General features: G+C 55.5%; 6 protein-coding genes across 6 annotated transcripts in view; 4 read left to right on the forward strand and 2 right to left on the reverse strand.

The window, feature by feature from the left end:
- The first annotated feature begins 2,641 nt into the window (after positions 1-2,641).
- SODALDRAFT_20386 (hypothetical protein) lies at positions 2,642-4,260 on the forward strand. The gene is made up of 2 exons (XM_028607227.1): positions 2,642-2,751; positions 3,030-4,260. Exon 2 carries the CDS (start codon positions 3,112-3,114, stop codon positions 4,102-4,104), a length of 993 nt encoding a protein of 330 aa, XP_028470459.1. The 5' UTR covers positions 2,642-2,751; positions 3,030-3,111; the 3' UTR covers positions 4,105-4,260.
- Positions 4,261-5,980: 1,720 nt separating this feature from the next.
- SODALDRAFT_326814 (hypothetical protein) lies at positions 5,981-6,379 on the forward strand. Its single transcript, XM_028610269.1, has one exon. It carries the CDS (start codon positions 6,006-6,008, stop codon positions 6,318-6,320), a length of 315 nt encoding a protein of 104 aa, XP_028470460.1. The 5' UTR covers positions 5,981-6,005; the 3' UTR covers positions 6,321-6,379.
- Positions 6,380-6,464: 85 nt separating this feature from the next.
- SODALDRAFT_304087 (glycoside hydrolase) lies at positions 6,465-8,811 on the forward strand (the record flags this gene model as incomplete). The annotated part of the gene is made up of 3 exons (XM_028608968.1): positions 6,465-6,593; positions 6,757-7,338; positions 7,466-8,811. The coding sequence occupies 3 exons, from the start codon at positions 6,465-6,467 to the stop codon at positions 8,744-8,746; spliced, it is 1,992 nt and encodes a 663-aa protein (XP_028470461.1). The 3' UTR covers positions 8,747-8,811.
- A 2,022-nt stretch (positions 8,812-10,833) lies between these two features.
- On the forward strand, positions 10,834-13,135 carry SODALDRAFT_269865 (alcohol oxidase; the record flags this gene model as incomplete). The annotated part of the gene is made up of 5 exons (XM_028607687.1): positions 10,834-11,029; positions 11,103-11,567; positions 11,685-12,176; positions 12,249-12,341; positions 12,426-13,135. The coding sequence occupies 5 exons, from the start codon at positions 10,834-10,836 to the stop codon at positions 13,133-13,135; spliced, it is 1,956 nt and encodes a 651-aa protein (XP_028470462.1).
- Positions 13,136-13,562: 427 nt separating this feature from the next.
- SODALDRAFT_326816 (hypothetical protein) lies at positions 13,563-14,713 on the reverse strand. The gene is made up of 3 exons (XM_028610270.1): positions 14,483-14,713; positions 14,174-14,407; positions 13,563-14,013 (listed from the first exon to the last, which is right to left on the reverse strand). Exons 1-3 carry the CDS (start codon positions 14,519-14,521, stop codon positions 13,957-13,959), a joined length of 330 nt encoding a protein of 109 aa, XP_028470463.1. The 5' UTR covers positions 14,522-14,713; the 3' UTR covers positions 13,563-13,956.
- A 1,819-nt stretch (positions 14,714-16,532) lies between these two features.
- The window catches only part of SODALDRAFT_336295 (Pex24p-domain-containing protein), a gene marked incomplete at both ends in the record, with an annotated part of 2,309 nt that continues 1,549 nt past the window's right edge, over positions 16,533-17,292 (reverse strand). Inside the window, one exon of the mRNA XM_028612579.1 lies at positions 16,533-17,240. Coding sequence (XP_028470464.1) covers positions 16,533-17,240 — 708 coding nt within the window. The remainder of the gene's footprint in view (positions 17,241-17,292) is intronic.

Here is a 17,292-nt window from a genome sequence, read left to right on the forward strand (position 1 = left end):
TGCGAAGGCTGGAGCACAAAAGGTGGCCATGGTAGGCTCCGCAGGCTGTGTCCATTTCCCGGGCGCGAGTGTGTGACCTGGGGATTGTGTGAAGGTGGAGTCGAGGTTGCGCATCGGTCTGGTGGTCGTGTTGTTCCAGAGCCGAGAGTCGAGAGCCGATGATGCGCCAGGTCGTTTACAAGCAAGTGGTGCACTCGTGATGGCCGCAGGAAGGGCACGATGTGCTGATGACGATCATGCTTCCACACTTGCAGCAGCTGGGGCAAGGCATTTTGGCGGTTGGAGATGGTTTTTGAGGTTGTGGTGTGTGGTGGTGTGGTGTGTGGTGGTGTGGTGGTGTAGTGGTTTCGAGTCGTGATGATTCTGATGATTCTGATGAAGGTATGTGATTGAAATGAAGATTTCCCTTTTGATACTGAGATGGTGGTTCGTGTGTTGTGATGAGGAAAAGGGGAAGGAAGGAGAAAGAGAGAGAGAGAGAAAAAGAGGCAGAGTCGAGGTCGTTATATTCCCCTCGCCCTCGAGCCTCTTATACCAATGGACCAGACCAGCCTAGCTGAACTTCTCAGCAGCCTTTTGACCCCCGGATGATCCCCCGCGCTACAAAGACAAGGCGTCCAATATAGGGAAAAGCCGGAATGGGAGGGGCGACGGGAGGCGAAAAACAGGCCTTGAGCCAAGAACAAGGTGAAGGACAAGGTCTACAACATCGAGTCGAAGACGACCAGGGGGGGCACGAACGAATAAGAGCGTAGCAATGGAAAGAAATTAAAACATCCGACGATAACGCTCCCAAAGCTGTGAAGCTGGCCGTTAATTACTGAGTATGAAAGTAGGTAAAAGGTGCCCGAGTCAGGAAAAGGGATATCAGAGGACGATAAACAAATCTGTTACCCTTAGGATTGATGTAATGCGAGATGCGGCGGGCATGCACGCTAGCTTTTGGAGGGCAACCTTTACGCCTTGACGGAGTAGGTAAAGGGCAGGAGTCATAGGACAGGACAGGACAGGACAGGACAGGAGAGACACCGGGGCGGGTGGGTGTGGAGACTGGGGGTGGCTTGGGGTTGTGGTTTTCGTTTGTCCGCTGTCCGGGACGGCAACCGGTTGGAGGACTGGCGCCACGGTGTGCGGCGTGCGCCTTCAAAAATGAAGGCTGTCAAGTTGAATCGAGCAGTGATTCGATGTGAAATCACAAAAGACGCAAACGACGACGGGATTGGCGGGACAAACTGTGGCGGCTGATTCTCCCCCCCCCCACGCTATAAGGGGCTCTTGTGCTGCCGAGCTGCGCAAAGGTGGTTGGTTGGTGGTGCGGTCTGCTGCTTCGGTGTTGATGGCGAACGCTTTACTGGTCTAAGGCTACTAATTACCTAGTGTACACTATAGTACTGGTAGCGGTTGAGAAGTCGAGGCCACTAACTAGAAGCAGCTCGGTGCAGCGGTTCTGGTGCAGGATGCAGGGTAGGGTAGCCAGTGTAGAACGGATCCACCTTTCGAACGAAAGGATCGCCGGGAGAACTCGAGGTCGGTCTGGGGAAATGCGACTATGGCATCCGACGCGGCAGTGGTCGTGATGACGTTGTTGGTCATTTTCCAGGGTTGCAGACCAAATGATTTCTGGCGATCCATTTTTGTGGTGGTGAGAACTGGATCTGTGAGGAGGTACCTGGGTACACGTATGTAGAGATTTGAGGGGGCAAATGAAGTCATGTGAATATCTCAGCCTGAGGCAAACATAATCCTTACCTGTATTTTCCGTAATTACCTCCAACGCAAGCCCTGATTGTTTCCTTTAGGCAGGAACAAGGTGTGGCGACCGAGGTGGTCAGAGCTCGAAGGTCCCAAAAGGGTCTGTGCGTTGCTGCCTGTTTGAGCTAAGGTAAGGTACTGATTCGAGGTGGGTACCTAACACAGACGGATGACACAAAGTACATTCCAATCAAATCAACACCTATTTCAAATGGTTTTCATGTTAAAGTTGTACTTGTTCATTTCCTCCTACGAATACCTCGTACATTGTATTCCGTATCCTCCTATCTCCTATCGATCTCCCATCGTGAATGAGTGAACCATCCACCCATCCGTCCATCCGTCCATCCATCTATCCACCACCTAACAAAACCCCTTCGACCGGGTTACGAGACGCATATCAATACTCCAACTCGTCCTCTGTCAACGCTGCCTCGACATCCGTTTGACTCGGTTACGCGCAGTTCGGTCTCGGTCGTTTTTATACAAAGCACCAGTCAGGCTCTTGAGTCTTGGGCAACTCGAGCATGGCAACCTGGAGACAGCGATGTTAAAACATCCGGGGCGATCGCGGCGCCAAGGCATAGCTTCTTTTGCTTTCCTGTCGACACAGCACTGCGCCCCCCATAGCCACAACGCGTCCGTGCTTTCTCGGTGGCCTCGCATGCGCATGATCACACACAACTCTCGCTGCATGTGAGCTCGGATTCCACTTGGCCTCACGATTCCTCCCGTGAATTGTCTCTTCTATCTTTGCTCCCCCATCATCCCGCCCCCCACCGACAGGACAACAAAGTCCTCACCTTCCTCGTGTTTGCCCTGTTGCGGGATGGTGCATGGCAGCCTGCCACCTGATCCCTTGGCTTGGCGCGTGGCTCGGATGTCTCGGTGTCTTCCATCAGGCTTCCTCTGAGGCGGCCCTGCACGACATCCTTCACCTTCGCTTCCTTCGGCGATATGAAAAGCCACAAAACAACCACGTCGCTAACAATGGCCATGGTAGGTAATCTCTCTGCCCTGTTCATCCCGTGAATGACATCGATCGGATTCATGGGTTCCCGGTGACTCCAGGTTACCTCCTAGGCACCTACCCCTACCTCTTGCTCCTGCCTGGCGTTGGCGTGGCGTTGGCCTCGAGATCACAAGAGCGTGTCAGACTTGTCACATCTTATATCTTATATTCTCTCATCTCGCCTAACCTCTCTCTCCGTCGTACTTATCGTGTCCAGAGCTCCAAATCATCTTGTCTTTTCTTAATATCAGCTTATCAAAAGAAGAAGCCCAATCACGCGTCTTACCTCGTTTCAAGCGCAGCAATCGACCGGGGAACTTGGGCATACACACGGTCTACGGAGGGAGATGTTCTCGCGCTGTCTGGACTGTGGGGCCGTTAGGTTCGGTGTCGCAGACGGGTCCGATGCTGAAGGTCGATTTCATGTTCCCACGACAACCACCCCCAGCAGCGACGACTCTTCTCCCGCGACAGACCCAGAACTTGAACCCACAGGGAAGGCCCGACAAAATGCCGCCGTCACCTTGCACCCGCTCTCCTCTGGCAAGGACATCTTGGTCAAAGAGCACAAGCCTTGGGTAACCATCGAAGAATCGCTCGGCAGCCCATTCACATTCACATTCACCCCCACCGCGAGACCCTTGCAACACGCGTCGAACGCCTGCTTCGCTGGGTCAAGCCCCGTGCTGCTCGCCTCCGGCCGGCATGTTCCGGTGCGTTGGCTGCGACGCGGAGCCGTTGTCCTGACTCCGCGAGGACCCCGTCGCGTGGCAGCCGTGTTGATCACGCCCGTCAGGCGCGAGGTTATGTGCCGCGTGCACGGCGTGGTAATAACACCGTGGCATCCCGTGAGCCCGCCATCCTTGCGGCGGCACAGCGGCAGGGGCCATGGCAGCACGAGCGGGAACAGCAGCAGCAGGATGTTGGCGTGGGGAAAGTTGCCGCCGTCCGGCTGGGCCTTCCCCGCGCAGGTGGCGGAATCGGCGGTGCGGTACACGGGCTGCATCTATTCGGTGTTGCTGGAGGAGGACCGGGACCCGGCGGCCCACGCGATGCTGGTGGGAGGAGGGGGAGGAGGGGTCTGGGCCGCGACGCTAGGACACGGCATCGTGGCGGGGCGGGACGACGACGTTCGGGCGCACCGGTTCTTCGGGGACTACCGGGCCATCGTGGAGGAGTTTCGGAGGCTGGGTGTCAGGCAGGGCGGCATCGTCGTCGGGGATGGCACGAGGAGGGATCCGAGGACCGGACTGGCGTGCGGTTTCCGTCGGCTGGTTGGTGAGATGCCCGCGAAGGCAGCCGAAATCAAGGACCGCTGCAGGCAGAGCCGGTGGAAATGAGACGAGCTCAATAGCAACGCCAATGCCAACGGTCGTCTGCTTCGGATACTTCGTCTTCACTGTCGCTTTTGCAGTCCTTCTCGACTACCCCAGTGACCAAGCCAATTCATTCGACCGGCCTTCTGCGTGAAGTTGTGAACTCTTGTCCTACCGACGTCATGGTCCATCCCTATGAGGTGGGGGAAAGTCGAGAAACGCTGTGCTTGCTAGGGATCATGGCCCGGGGAGGGGGTTTCCCACTTGGCGCTGACGCGGTTCGATCGTGTCGTCCCACAGTCTGCAGGCAATCGCCCAAGGCGGCCAAGAGCGTGCTAAGAAAGCGAAGACTGAATACCCGCCCCTCTTCCCATAGAAACACAAGACGGACAGTGTAAAGAATGAAGTTCGCTTGATGAGACTCGCTTGGAAGCCTTTGACCAAGAGTCTAATTTCCTTCGTTGCTGGCCATTACATAGTACATACCCAGATTCGCCCGATCTGTTTCTATAAGTAGAGGTAACTATAACATAGCTCTGTATCAGCCATGTGGCGTTCTCGCTGATTTTACCCGGAAACCTGGTCAACTGTAGGAAGCAGTATCCGTATGTACACGTACCTGCATGGGAGTTGAGCAATTTGATAATTTTGATTGATTCGTAGGCATCACCATCACATAGGCTATTCCAAGTTGTGGGAAGCGAACCAGTAATCTTTCGAGGAAGGGCTCTAGCTGCTGAAGGTAGAATACGTGTAGAAACGGCATGGAAGCGGTCAAGTGTAATGAAGGATGCACGGCGCTTTTATCCTAAGCCCTAACGCAGTGAACATTTACACATGCCCCTTGCACTTACACGGATAGAAAGCCTTCCGAATAATACAGAGTCTAGAGCAGATACGGTGCATAATCTGCTGGGATAGTTAATGCCCCGGGAAGCGCTCAAATAGGAACGCGCCGATCCTTCATTATCCGGGCAGCGGGGGCCACGTCCGAACCGAACCGGCATCGAGGAATCAATCCTGGCACAAAGGAGGGAACATGAACTTTGGTTTGGTCTGGGGAAACATTGAGGGGAGATCGAAGAGGGTTTGGGTAAGAAACAAACAATCCATGCGTCGTGCTGTGGGTAAATTGTAAATTTATATTGCTTCCAAGTTCCCCTGATCGTCCAGAGGTTGGACTCGGCGTGTGGGTTTTGCGGGTTTGCCTGGGGAAAGCTGTCTGCTTTCGTAAATCAAGACATGCTTTTCTTTTGAGATGTCTTCGAGGAACAGAATCAGGACAGAATCACAGAGACAGCCTCTGCAGGACAAGCAAGGGCATCGGCATCTCATTCACCCGCCATTGCTGCTTCGGAAGCTCAACTTTGTTTCTTCGGAACCAATTCGTTTAGCCTCCGTCCAGTGGTCCTGCCAAGGCTATGCGACTGAGCCGAAAGGTCTCCACAGGCGAACACACATTGGACACAAGGGGATGAGGCGTCAGGGGTATAAGAACACACGGCCTAGCGTGGCGCTTGGGAGGCCGGGGGGCACTATCGGCAGTTGACATGGACTTGAGGCTCACTGCGGCACCTGCGCTGCACACGGTTCGTCAACTGGTCGGTGATGAACCGTGAGGTGAGGACGTTGTAGGAAGCACAAGTACGTTGTACGTTGTCCCATGCCCCAGGCCCGTTTCTTGTCCCAGGTCATTTCGCTTTCCCATGGGGGAGTTATGCATGATCTAGCCCGAGGACCCGATACCCGACGGCTTTTGTTGGTCATTTATCCGTCTGGGTTTTCTTCGTCACCCGTGGTCCTCTAATCAGCTTTGCCATTCAGCCTCTACTCTACTCCATACGGCTCCGTACGGCTCCATGGACCATGCGGCTCCAGAGCATGACCCCATCCAGTCCCCGGTCCCGGTACTAGGGCCCGACTCGATGGGACCCCTGGCCATGTCGTGTCGTGTCTTGTCGTGTTGTCTGCACCCAAGCTTCCCTCCAGCTCTCCCCACCCATCGTCGATCGATTCATGCTGTCATAACTGGCGGAGGCGGCAGCAGACGCGGCAGCACCAGCACCAGCTCCAGCACCAGCTCCAGCCCCAGCCCCAGCCCCAGCTCCAGCTCCAGCTCCAGCTCCAGCAACAGCAACAGCAGCAACAGCTACAGCAACAATGGAAAAGGAGACCGAAAGCAAGGACCCGGAACGATTAGCCGAGATTCAATGGCCATTTGCCAATGCCCCAAGCCATGATCCATCATCCACCCCCCCTTATATAAACCCCCGTCCGCGGGGAATGCTGCCCTTCGCCCCCCTCGGCCTCTGCCTCTCTCTAAGACGCACGCGGCATTTCAATCCGAGTGACGCTCTAGAAAACAGTTGTTGAGAAGAGCAACCATGCCGTTCCTCAAGTCGGCCCTCGCGGCTGCAGCTCTTGCTGTCTCGTCTGCCGCAGCCTGGGATATCAAGGTCTCGTCGTCTGGCGGTAACGCTACCAGCGGCCACCAGTATGGTTTCCTCCATGAGGTGAGAATGCCCTCCAATTGTTCCAGTCTTTTTCATATTTTTTTCTTCTTCTTTTTATCTCATCGTTCTTTCGTGCTCTATTCCCACTTTCTCTCTCACCTTCAATGGGTGAGACGATACGACGAGGAAAGCCTTGTAAGACTGACATGCGAACGCTGACTAGGACATCAACAACTCCGGCGACGGCGGCATCTACGCCGAACTGATCCGCAACCGCGCCTTCCAGTACAGTGAGGCCTACCCCGTCTCCCTCGACGGCTGGCACTCCGTCAACGGCGCCGAGCTCAAGCTTAACCGCCTGGAGCTTCCCCTGTCCGACGCCCTCCCCGTCTCCGTCAATGTCGCCGCCGACACATGCGACTCCGGTCCCGTCGGCATGGCCAACGACGGCTACTGGGGCATGGACGTGAAGGTGCAGAAGTACACCGGCTCGTTCTGGGTCCACGGTTCCTACGAGGGCAACTTCACTGCCTCCCTCCAGTCGGCCCTGACCGACGAGGTCTTCGGCTCCGTCGAGATCGTGTCGCAGTCTGTCGCTGACGACTGGGTCGAGCACGAGTTCGAGCTCATCCCCGAGACGGATGCCCCCAACAGCAACAACACCTTCGCTATCACCTTCGACCCCGAGGGCACTGCCGATGGATCCCTCGACTTTAACCTGATCAGCCTGTTCCCCCCTACCTACAAGGACCGCAAGAACGGTCTCCGTGTCGACCTTGCTCAGGTCCTTGCTGACCTTCACCCGGTAAGAGACCACCTCACGTGCTGTCTTGCTCCAGAAATAAACTCAACTTGAACATTGAAAACCACATCATGAATGAATATATATACACTGGAAAAACAAAAGCTAAACTGTGCAACTGCGATGATAGACTATCATCCGTCTCCCCGGTGGCAACATGCTCGAGGGTCTTGACAACCGGACCTGGTGGGACTGGAAGGACACTCTTGGCCCCCTGCGTTACCGTCCCGGTTTCCAGGGAGTCTGGGGTTACCAGCAGACTCACGGCCTTGGTCTCCTGGAGTACCTCCAGTGGGCCGAGGACTTTGATCTCGAGATTGTCGTCGGCGTCTTTGCCGGTCTGGCCCTCAACGGCGACATCACCCCCCCTGAGAAGCTGCAGCCCTTCATCGACGACGCCCTGGACCAGATCGAGTTCATCATCGGGCCCCCCGACTCCGAATGGGGTTCCGTCCGCGCCTCTCTGGGCCACCCCGAGCCCTTCCGCCTGCTGTACGTCGAGATCGGCAACGAGGACTGGCTGGCCGGCGGCGAAGCCGGCTGGCAGTCGTACATGGATTACCGCCTGCCCATGTTCCAGGCCGCCGTCAACGAGGCCTACCCGCAGCTCCAGGTGATCGCCTCCGGCTCGACCCACGAGGGCCTCGAGATCCCCGAGGGCGTCCTCGGCGACTACCACCCGTACCGCACGCCCGACGAGCTGGTCGAAGAGTTCGACAAGTTCGACAACGACGTCGCCCACATCATCGGCGAGGTTGCGGCCACGCACCCCAACGGCGGCATCGGCTGGGACGGCGAGCTCTTCACGTTCCCCTGGTGGATCGGCACCGTCGGCGAGGCCATCTCCATGATCGGCTACGAGCGCAACGCCGACCGCATCCCCGCCACCTTCTACGCCCCGATCCTCCGCAACATGAACCGCTGGCAGTGGGCCATGACCATGGTCCAGCACGCCGCCGACCCGGCCATGACCACCCGCTCCACCAGCTGGTACCTCTGGGAGCTCATCGCCGCCCACATCATGACCCACACCCTCCCCGCCGAGGGCGACATCGGGCCGCTGTACTACGTCGCCGGCAAGAACGAGGACAAGGGCTCGTTCATCTGGAAGGGCGCCGCCTACAACACCACCGACTCGGCCCCGATCCCCGTCTCCCTCTCGTTCGAGGGCGTCGAGGAGGGCACCAAGGCGCTCCTGACCATGCTGACCAACGCCGAAGAGGACAAGGACCCCTATGCGTACAACGACCCCCACCTGGGCAACAACGCCGTCGAGCGCACCACTTTCGTCCTCACCGCCAACGAGGAGGGCGCCTTCGAGTTTGACATGCCCGAGCTCAGCATTGCCATCCTCGACACCGACCTCAACTGCCCTAACCCCAGCAAGAGGAAGCGTGCTCTGAAGAACTAGGGGCAGCATTGTTCGTCAATAAGTGTATACTATAGCGACCAGACAATATAAAACCGACTCTCTGCCACTTTTGTTGTTGCCTGCATGTGTGAAATAGAAGACGTCGTCGTACCGTGTATGGAATACTCGTAGGTTGCGGCGGCACCCCCTGGTTAGAGTAACGAATTATGTCTCCGATTACTTGTCCGATAACTGCCCGGGGCGTCTAGTTCGGTGCCCTGCATATAGACCGGTGACTGCTAGGGCTATGCGACTAGACAAACCGCTGGGAAGCCTGGGCTTTATGACGCTTGCTTGCCTACCTATATATAGTTGTTCCAACCTCCCCGTTCCCCCTTATTACTTCAAACCTTCAAGGAAATCCATTCTTCAAAGCCGCCGCCTCTTCCCCTGATTGCACGTAGGAAGAAATAAAAAAAGGTCCTTCACCACAAACAATGCTCTCGAACATTTCAACAACATCGCCGAAACATACGAGTCCATGGCCGGCGATTCCACCCGAGAACTGGCCCAGAAAGTCATCGCCCTCGTCCAGGACCGCCACGCAATCACTGCCACCTCCACCATCCTAGACAATGCCTGCTGTACAGGAATCGTCACCGACGTCCTCCTCAACCACCCGTCCATCAAGGCAGGAAAGCCGCCCATCTACGCGGTGGACAGAAAGCTTTCAGCGGCCAGATAGTACGGAGGGTGTGGGGATTCGGATGAAGGCCATTGTTGCCATTTGCAGAAAATGACGGGCTCTAAGGAGCACAGAAATTCGAGAGGCTTTTGTTCCTATGCCATACGGAGTACTCCGTAGAGGTGCTCGGGCTGATCCTCCGTTTCCGGGGCGGCGCTGGCCCCACACCGGCACCGGATGTCCGCGTCACACTCCCCGACGACAGGCTGGGATATACGTTACGGCCTTTGTCAAACAGAGAGTTAGAGGTGCTCTTGTAATACGAAAATATGGCCCTTGACTCTCCGCCCGGTATATTGAATAAAATAATGCATCTTTTATTTCCCCCTTTTCCCCTTTTCCCCTTTTCCCCTTTTCCCCTTTTCCCCTTTTTCTTTCTTTCTTTCTTCTTTCTTTTTTTCTTCTTCTTTTCTTCTTTTCTTCTTTTCTTCTTCTTTTCTTCTTCTTTTCTTCTTCTCCTTTTCTTCTTTTTTACCTTAAACTCGCAGGGCCACAAAGTGTTGGTAAAGCGGGGAGAGCACATAAACTAGGGTTAATCAAATAATACTCCGGTTCGTCCCAAGACAAACTGTTTCATGGTTCGGGGCGGGGAAATGCGAGAAGAGTTCTGACCAAGTTTCTTAACCGTATAAAAACGAAGAAAGTCGTTGCTATCCCCTGGCTTCTCGAGACCTTCTGGACTCCAATTGTACTCAGCTTTGACATCCGTGATCCATCATCCAACTGCCGGACGAATATAGCCTGTAAGCCGCGGATGCAACATTCTCGTCTCCTCCTCCACGTTTCACTGGCCAATGGCCTGTATTACCACTCGCTCCGCCGGAAGACTCTCCACCGGGCCCAAGTTTGGGATTACGTCCTGCATTATAGACCGCGGATGCTGCATATCGGAAGTGTAGGTAATTTCCCTAAAATTCGCCGGCCCTTCTTCGAGTGGTGCCAAGAGAGCCTGGAAAGAGGATCTTGCCGCTCTCAGGGACAGGTAACTACCTGATGCATACATGCAGTACCGTCGTGATCATGGATGTAAAAAGAGCGGAGGCGTCCATCTCTCGTATCCTGTCTGCGTTTCCCCCGCATGGAGTGCATGCTGATGGGGCACCCATGTGTTCCTGTCAGCGTAACTTCGGCCTCAATATGAGGTCTAGATCAGTGCCATGTCTCAACGAGGAAACCAATGTAATATAGGTAGTGAGCTGCATGTACGGCGCCAATCTATGCCTAAAAGACGTATGAGCATCTTCCCATCTGACCGGCTTTGTATTACACAAAAAAGAATATAAAACAGCAAGCCCCAGGGTCGGGTGGGAGGCCCCGAAAATTGCCCTCCTCCCGTGGCCGTCACATCTCAGAAGTCAGACCCGGAGAGGAGTTTCCCAAGTTGAGTTCTCCATCATTCACCATGCGTCGACTTATTTGTGCTGCGCCTGCTCTACTGAGCATCCTCGTCAGCCATGTAGCCGCACTACCCGCCCATGCGCGGGAGGCCACAGTCATCACGAGACGGGACGACATTCTCGACGAATACGACTTCATCGTGGTTGGGGCTGGGACTGCCGGGCTCACAGTGGCAGACAGGTTGAGCGAAAGCGGCGACTGTTAGTACCTCACCTCACTCCTCACTACCTATAACGCACCTCTCGCTTAATGCCCGTTAATCCTGTTCAACAGATACCGTTCTCGTTATTGAATACGGCTATCTGGACATGTCCCACTCCATAGAAGCTACTGTACGTCCTGATATAGACTCCGGTCCCAGCGATGAGTTTCCCCGTGCCACGCGCTTCTACAACCTCACGGCAGTCCCGCAGCCCGGACTCGGCTACTCTACTCCGCCTCTCATGGCCGGTGCCGTCGTCGGTGGCAGCTCCGCCGTAAACGGTATGTTCTTCATGAGGGGTTCGGCCGAGGACTACGATTCGTGGGTCTGGGCCGCCGGTGAAGAACACGAGGAAGCCTTCGCGGAGGAGTGGGGGTGGGATAACATCCTCCCCTACTTCAAGAAGAGCGTCACCTTCACTCCGCCGACCGAGGAGATGGTTCGAGAGTACAATATCACGTACGATGTTGAGGCGGCGTACGGTGGGACGACGCCCATCCACTCCAGCTACCGCCCTTTCCACTGGCCTGCCACTGGTGAGTGCCCCTTTTCTAGCTTGCTGGCTTCATGTTACCTACAGCAAAAGAATGAGCCCATCTACTGTGGACAAGCACGTCGAGCATGGCATGTTCTAACGCTGGCCTCTTGTCAAGTCGCCATGTGGAACGCCTTCAAGAGAATTCCCGGCTTCAGGTTCCCCAAAGAGGGAGCAGCTGGCGACCAAACCGGCGTCATCTGGGCCCCAAATTCGCGCGACCCTGCCACCGAGCGGAGGTCCTTCTCCAGGCCCGGCCACTACACACAAGAGGATGGTCCAGCTAGTCGCGACAACTTTCACCTCCTGACCGGCCACCGTGTCACACAGCTCATCCTCTCCCCTGCCCCGACCCCCGACTCGGACAACTGGAGCGCCGACGGTATGAGATACACGCCTCGGGACGGCGACATGCCCGAAAGCGCCTGGGAGGTTCGCGCCAAGCGCGAGGTCATCATCGCTGCCGGGGCTGCCCACACGCCTCAAGTGCTGCAGAGGAGTGGTATCGGCCCTAGACAGGTCCTTGAGGCCGCGGGGGCAGAGGTCAAGGTGGAGCTTCCGGGCGTCGGCGAGAACTTCCAGGACCACATGAATTTTGCCATCTCGTACAGTTGTCAGTAATGTCTAGTCCTCTTCTTATCAAACTAGTGGGAAGGTGACCCGACTCACATCGTCTCGACAGTCAGCAAGTCGTTCAGTCCGAACAGCACCACTTTAAGCAGGGATCCCGAGTACGCAGCTCAGGCCCTAGATCTCTGGGAAACGAACAAGACCGGTGGGTAACTCTACATGCCCTTTACGCTCATCCCGCCAGACAATCTCCGGTGTGGGACAGTTCCTCTTACTCACACGCTCGCAGGCCCTTATACGACCTTCGTCAACAGCGCCGTCTTCCTGCCCCTCCCCCATTTTACCAACCGAACAGAAGAAATCGTCGGGAAGCTCCTCGCCCAGGACCCGGCAGAGTACCTCCACGAGGGCGTCGACGAAACAGTCATAGCAGGCTACGTCGAGCAAAAGAAGACGCTAGCCCGCCAATTCCGCTCCGAAGGCTCCACGCTCCTCGAGGTGCCCTTTTCGGGCGGCTCCAGCTTCAGCATCGTACTCTGCAAGTCCATCAGCCGCGGAACCATCCACCTATCCCCGGACGACGACGGGGTCGACCCTTCGGGACGCGGCAACGTCGAGCCCCTGGTTGACTACCGGGCCTTCTCCAACCCCTTGGACCTGGACCTCGTGGTCGAACTCCTCAGGGGCACGCGCCAGTTCATGAGCGCCGACGCCATGGTCGAGACGTTTGGCCCCGTAGAGACGAGCCCCGGCGCGCATATCACGAGCGATGAGGACCTCAAGGCGTGGATCGCGAGCAGGATTAGCCCTAGCACGGGACATCCTGTCGGGACCGCGTCGCTGGCGCCCCGGGAGCTGGGTGGTGTGGTGGGCCCCGATCTCAGGGTGTATGGGACGAGGAAGCTCAGCGTGGCTGATAACTCTATCATGCCTCTTGTTCCCAGCACTCATACCAGCTCTACTGCTTATGCCATTGGCGAGAAGGTGAGTTTCCCTTGACGCAAGGTGTGTCTGGTGCTACTCGGGTTGGATGTCGCTAATTCAGTGAAAGGCTGCCGACCTTGTTCTCAGGCGAGCGAGGAGGGCAGATGGTTGTAAGTCGAGGAGGCAGCAGAACCTTTAGTGCCTCGAGATCGAACAGGCCGGCAAAAGAATGTGGCTACTTGGGCACTCAGCACCACATCCCTTGATCATGAAGTCCAGAGATGATCGAGACGATTCTAGTTTTGTTCCTTCTCCCACAGAATAACGTCTGTTCGCTTGCTATGAACGCTTTGCTGCGAAAGGCATGAAATCAGATACTTGCCCGGTTCCGTGTATATATATATATACACACATATATTATCATTTTCCCCAGCTTGCTATGTGATTCCCCATGGCAGCTTTTCCAAGTGATCCCAGGGACCCAGACTGGTGAATGGTATGCGCATATCTTGAAATTGTTCAGTTGCCACAAAGAGTGAATGCTAGATTCACGCTTCCGGATTACCGTACAGACTACAAATACAGCTCCAAGATCATTCCCGGTGCCATCGTCGGGCGAATCATCGGAAGGAGTCGAGGAGGTGGGTCTCTTCTCCACTCATACCCGCTCCGGCAGTCCGGCTCTAGAGACTCCCGGAATTTTTAAGGCCGGGCCGGGCCGAGACTAGACAAGCCGCATTATCTTGTTTATCACAAATCGTTCTCGTGCACCCGTGCCTCTTCCCACCAGTCCTGACGACAGAGTCTGCCGTCCTCGTCCTCCAGCCAGGGTTCGCTGCCAACGCAGTTATGGCACCAGAGTACGTCGTCCGGGTCATACTCCTCCTTGATGGCCCTCAGCCGGGGATAATTCCCGCCAAAGGCGGAGAATTGCCAGTCTTGCTCAAAAGCGTCCATTTATTGGCGATTGTAATATTTCGTCAGTCTATTTCTTTACTTGGCTACTCCAAAAAACTTGGAGCATTGTCTGATCGATAGGGAGGCCCGGAGGCGACGAGAGGAGGAACCGAGAGGGAAAAGAAAGAGGAATTAGAGTCATGGTTAGCTACTCACCTCTTTGAAGTATGCTCCACTATCCGGGTCTAGATCCCGAAGATACCGCGTTTTGTTGAAGGTCGTATCATCTCGGACAGCGCGGACGACATCGTCAGGGGCGCCGGCAGGCCAGCCGGAGACGAGAACGAAATGTGACACCGAATCCCGCCAGGCCGGGTTCAAGGCCGTTTCAAGGTCCGCATTGTTCGAACTGGCAATCATATACCCGATCGTAACAGTGGTACGCGAGGTCTAAACAACAACATAGTCGTCTCTGGTTAGCGATTCCCTTGATGAAGTTCAACGGGGGTTCGGTGCACAACTCACAGCGTTAGGATTCATGCTGAGTCCAGCTTCACGGAACATTCTCGCCACGACATCCGTGTTCTCCAGGGCGCGGGTAGTCAAAAGTCGGCTGCCAATAACGGGGCCACCATCGCCCCCAACCTGCTAAGGCAGGGCCTCAAGCGCATCATAAGCCTCCAGGAACGATACCGCGTGGGACACCTGAGAATCATAAAGACCGCACCAGCTGACTGGTTCATCCTCTCCTTCAGGAGGGGAAACAGCGCTTCCACGGCCCCGTCGGGCTGGTTGAAAAGCATGAAACGCCAAAGAAGAGCATAGTCTCTGCTGCCGACTACCTAAGCGGTTTTGTTAGTTTAGACCATGCCGTAGGTGGAGCTCAGGAAGCCGTGGCCGCCGCCCGTGACCCAGCCGATAACGCCGACTGTCTAAGCGGTTTTTTTAGTTTAGACCGTGCGTTATTCTTTCAGTGCGGGTGGAATATGGAATGATTACCGTCTCTGCACCGCAGATAATAATGGCATCGTGCTCGTCCAGGGCTTTATACACGTCCCGCAGACCTTACCAGCGGCGATAGTTGCCGCCGTTTGAGGCGAGGTGTTGTATGAAAGACAGCATTTAGATTTGAAATTTTCATGATACTGAATGCTACGGACATTATGCGTCCAAGGCTACTATTAACTGCAAGTTAGCACATATATGCCAATACGTCGCTTTCCTCCCCACTAATACTTACGATATACTCCCGTACGCAGTGCTCCTATGGAGGCTGGGCGTCAGCATGGAAACGCTTGGAATAAAATGAGTCGTGCACCAATGTATAGTATAGATCATCCAAGAAAAAGAGACTCAACTTCCACTGGGCGAATGGCCAGGTCCATGTTATTAATATTAAGCCTGATATTCCTCTTCCCAGCCCATTAAAATGCAGCAATAATATCTTCTGGCCTGGTAGCATTAGTAACGTAGCTAGGAAATCTACCCAAGCTGCATCCCTTGGCCCCGGCGTTGGGATCACCGCTGATACTGGTGCCATTAGGGAAGATGAGAGCACAGGGCATGGCTGGCCGGCCCAGCTTGGGTAGGCGATGCTGGATGGATCCCCCGAGTGGAAATTTGCCTCGCCCCATTGAGAGATGATGTTCTCGCAGGCAGCAGGGTCGTAATTGGGCTCCGTTGGGTAGCAGACAGAGGCGGGAGGTTGGGGTCGGATGAGACGGCCGTTTACCGTGTTATTGAACTCTTTCCACTCGTCTCTGCTGGGCCAGCATTCGTCTTCAGGGCCCTGGTCTACGTTAACCCTGCTCGGAACTCGAGGGGGAGGGGTGCAGACAGACTGCGGACTACAGATTTACGTACGCATTTGCAGTCAGTAGATAGGCTGCCTGGGAGATAGGAGGGGAAGAGGGGGGACAATTAGGAGGAATTTGGGTGGAAGCATGGCGATATATCAGGAAGTAATAGGCAGAGAATCGCACTCGTACGTCCAGGGATTATAATTTATAACAGCAGCAGAGCAGAAAGAGCTGGGACAAAAACCGACGACTGTCCGACTGTCCGACTGTCCGACACACCATGTCCAGAGCGGGAGAGATGTGAAATACCATGAGACCAGGCATCTGTATTTATACTCTGTAGACATCAACATCTCTGCCGCCTACTACTCACAGAGTGATTGAGACGTAAGATCTCACCGGATGGTGGATCAGGAGGCTTAGCATTGTTCGCTCTCGTCGTATTCCCCACGGAAACCGGGGTTATTTTCGCATGTCGTGTGGCTCGCGTCGCCAAAGGCACCCGCCGTGGCTTCAAGGCATTGTCTGAGGAGAGCAGGAGATCAGGAGATACGACTTACCTGCGAAACCCGTGGCCGTAAGTCTGGGCTTCCTATTTCACAATAAAGGGCAGGAGTTGTTCGTTCACACCGTATCACCCAACTTACTTACCCCTGAATCCAACCCCTTACACGGATACACAATACGGATCTCCTTTTATCCCATCAAAAATGGGCCTATGAATACTGCCACCTGTTCTTCTCACACGGATATCAACACTGCCCTATACCCTACTTTCACTCTAAACTCATTCTCGCCTCATCTCCTATCCCCCAGCGTCCCCCATTCCCCTGACCCTGCAGCTCCAGATTCACTCGCAGCTCCAACGCGTCCAGTTCATCCTCCTCCTCTTCCCCGTCCCGACTTAGCGCTGCCTCGCTCGCGCTCCGATCCCTCCCCTTGCCCGTTCCCTTTCCCTTTCCCTTCTCCTTCTCCTTCTCCTTCTCTCTCGCCTTTCCCTTTCCCTTGCCGATTCCCTTCTCGTCTGCGCCCTCGGCAAGCACGGCAATGGATGACGACGCCGTCGTGGCTACACTCTGGTTCGTCCCCCTGCGCATCCGGAAAAACGACATGGCCCCGCTCGACGACGTCGAAGGAGCCGAAGTTGACGGTGCCGGATGGTGTCCCTCGATGTATCCCTTTCTCCCGGTCGCCGAGGTGCTTCCTTCGTCTGTGGATGCTGCTCCTCCTCCTGCTTCCGGGCTCGCGATGGCTAGGTTGGGGGTGGACTGCGTCGGTGCGACCATCTTCTCAGAGAGGGTGCTGTACCGTTCGGTCGTAAGGTTGGGCTCCGAAGCACTGGCCGAAGCTTGCGTAGGGGTCGTTATGCGTTCCGTCGGTGGCGCAGATGGCTCATCAATCTCGACCAGCTCGGCGTCGCGGTACCATTTCCGGCGACGAGTCCATCGACCCCATCCATCCTGTCCGCGCCGTCCGTTTTGCCACTATTTTTTTTTCCGTCAGCGTCTTTTGTTCTTCTGCTTGCTTTGTTTCTTG

This window comes from Sodiomyces alkalinus, assembly GCF_003711515.1.
Source record: "Sodiomyces alkalinus F11 unplaced genomic scaffold SODALscaffold_1, whole genome shotgun sequence".
NCBI classification, from domain to species: Eukaryota; Fungi; Ascomycota; class Sordariomycetes; order Glomerellales; family Plectosphaerellaceae; genus Sodiomyces; species Sodiomyces alkalinus.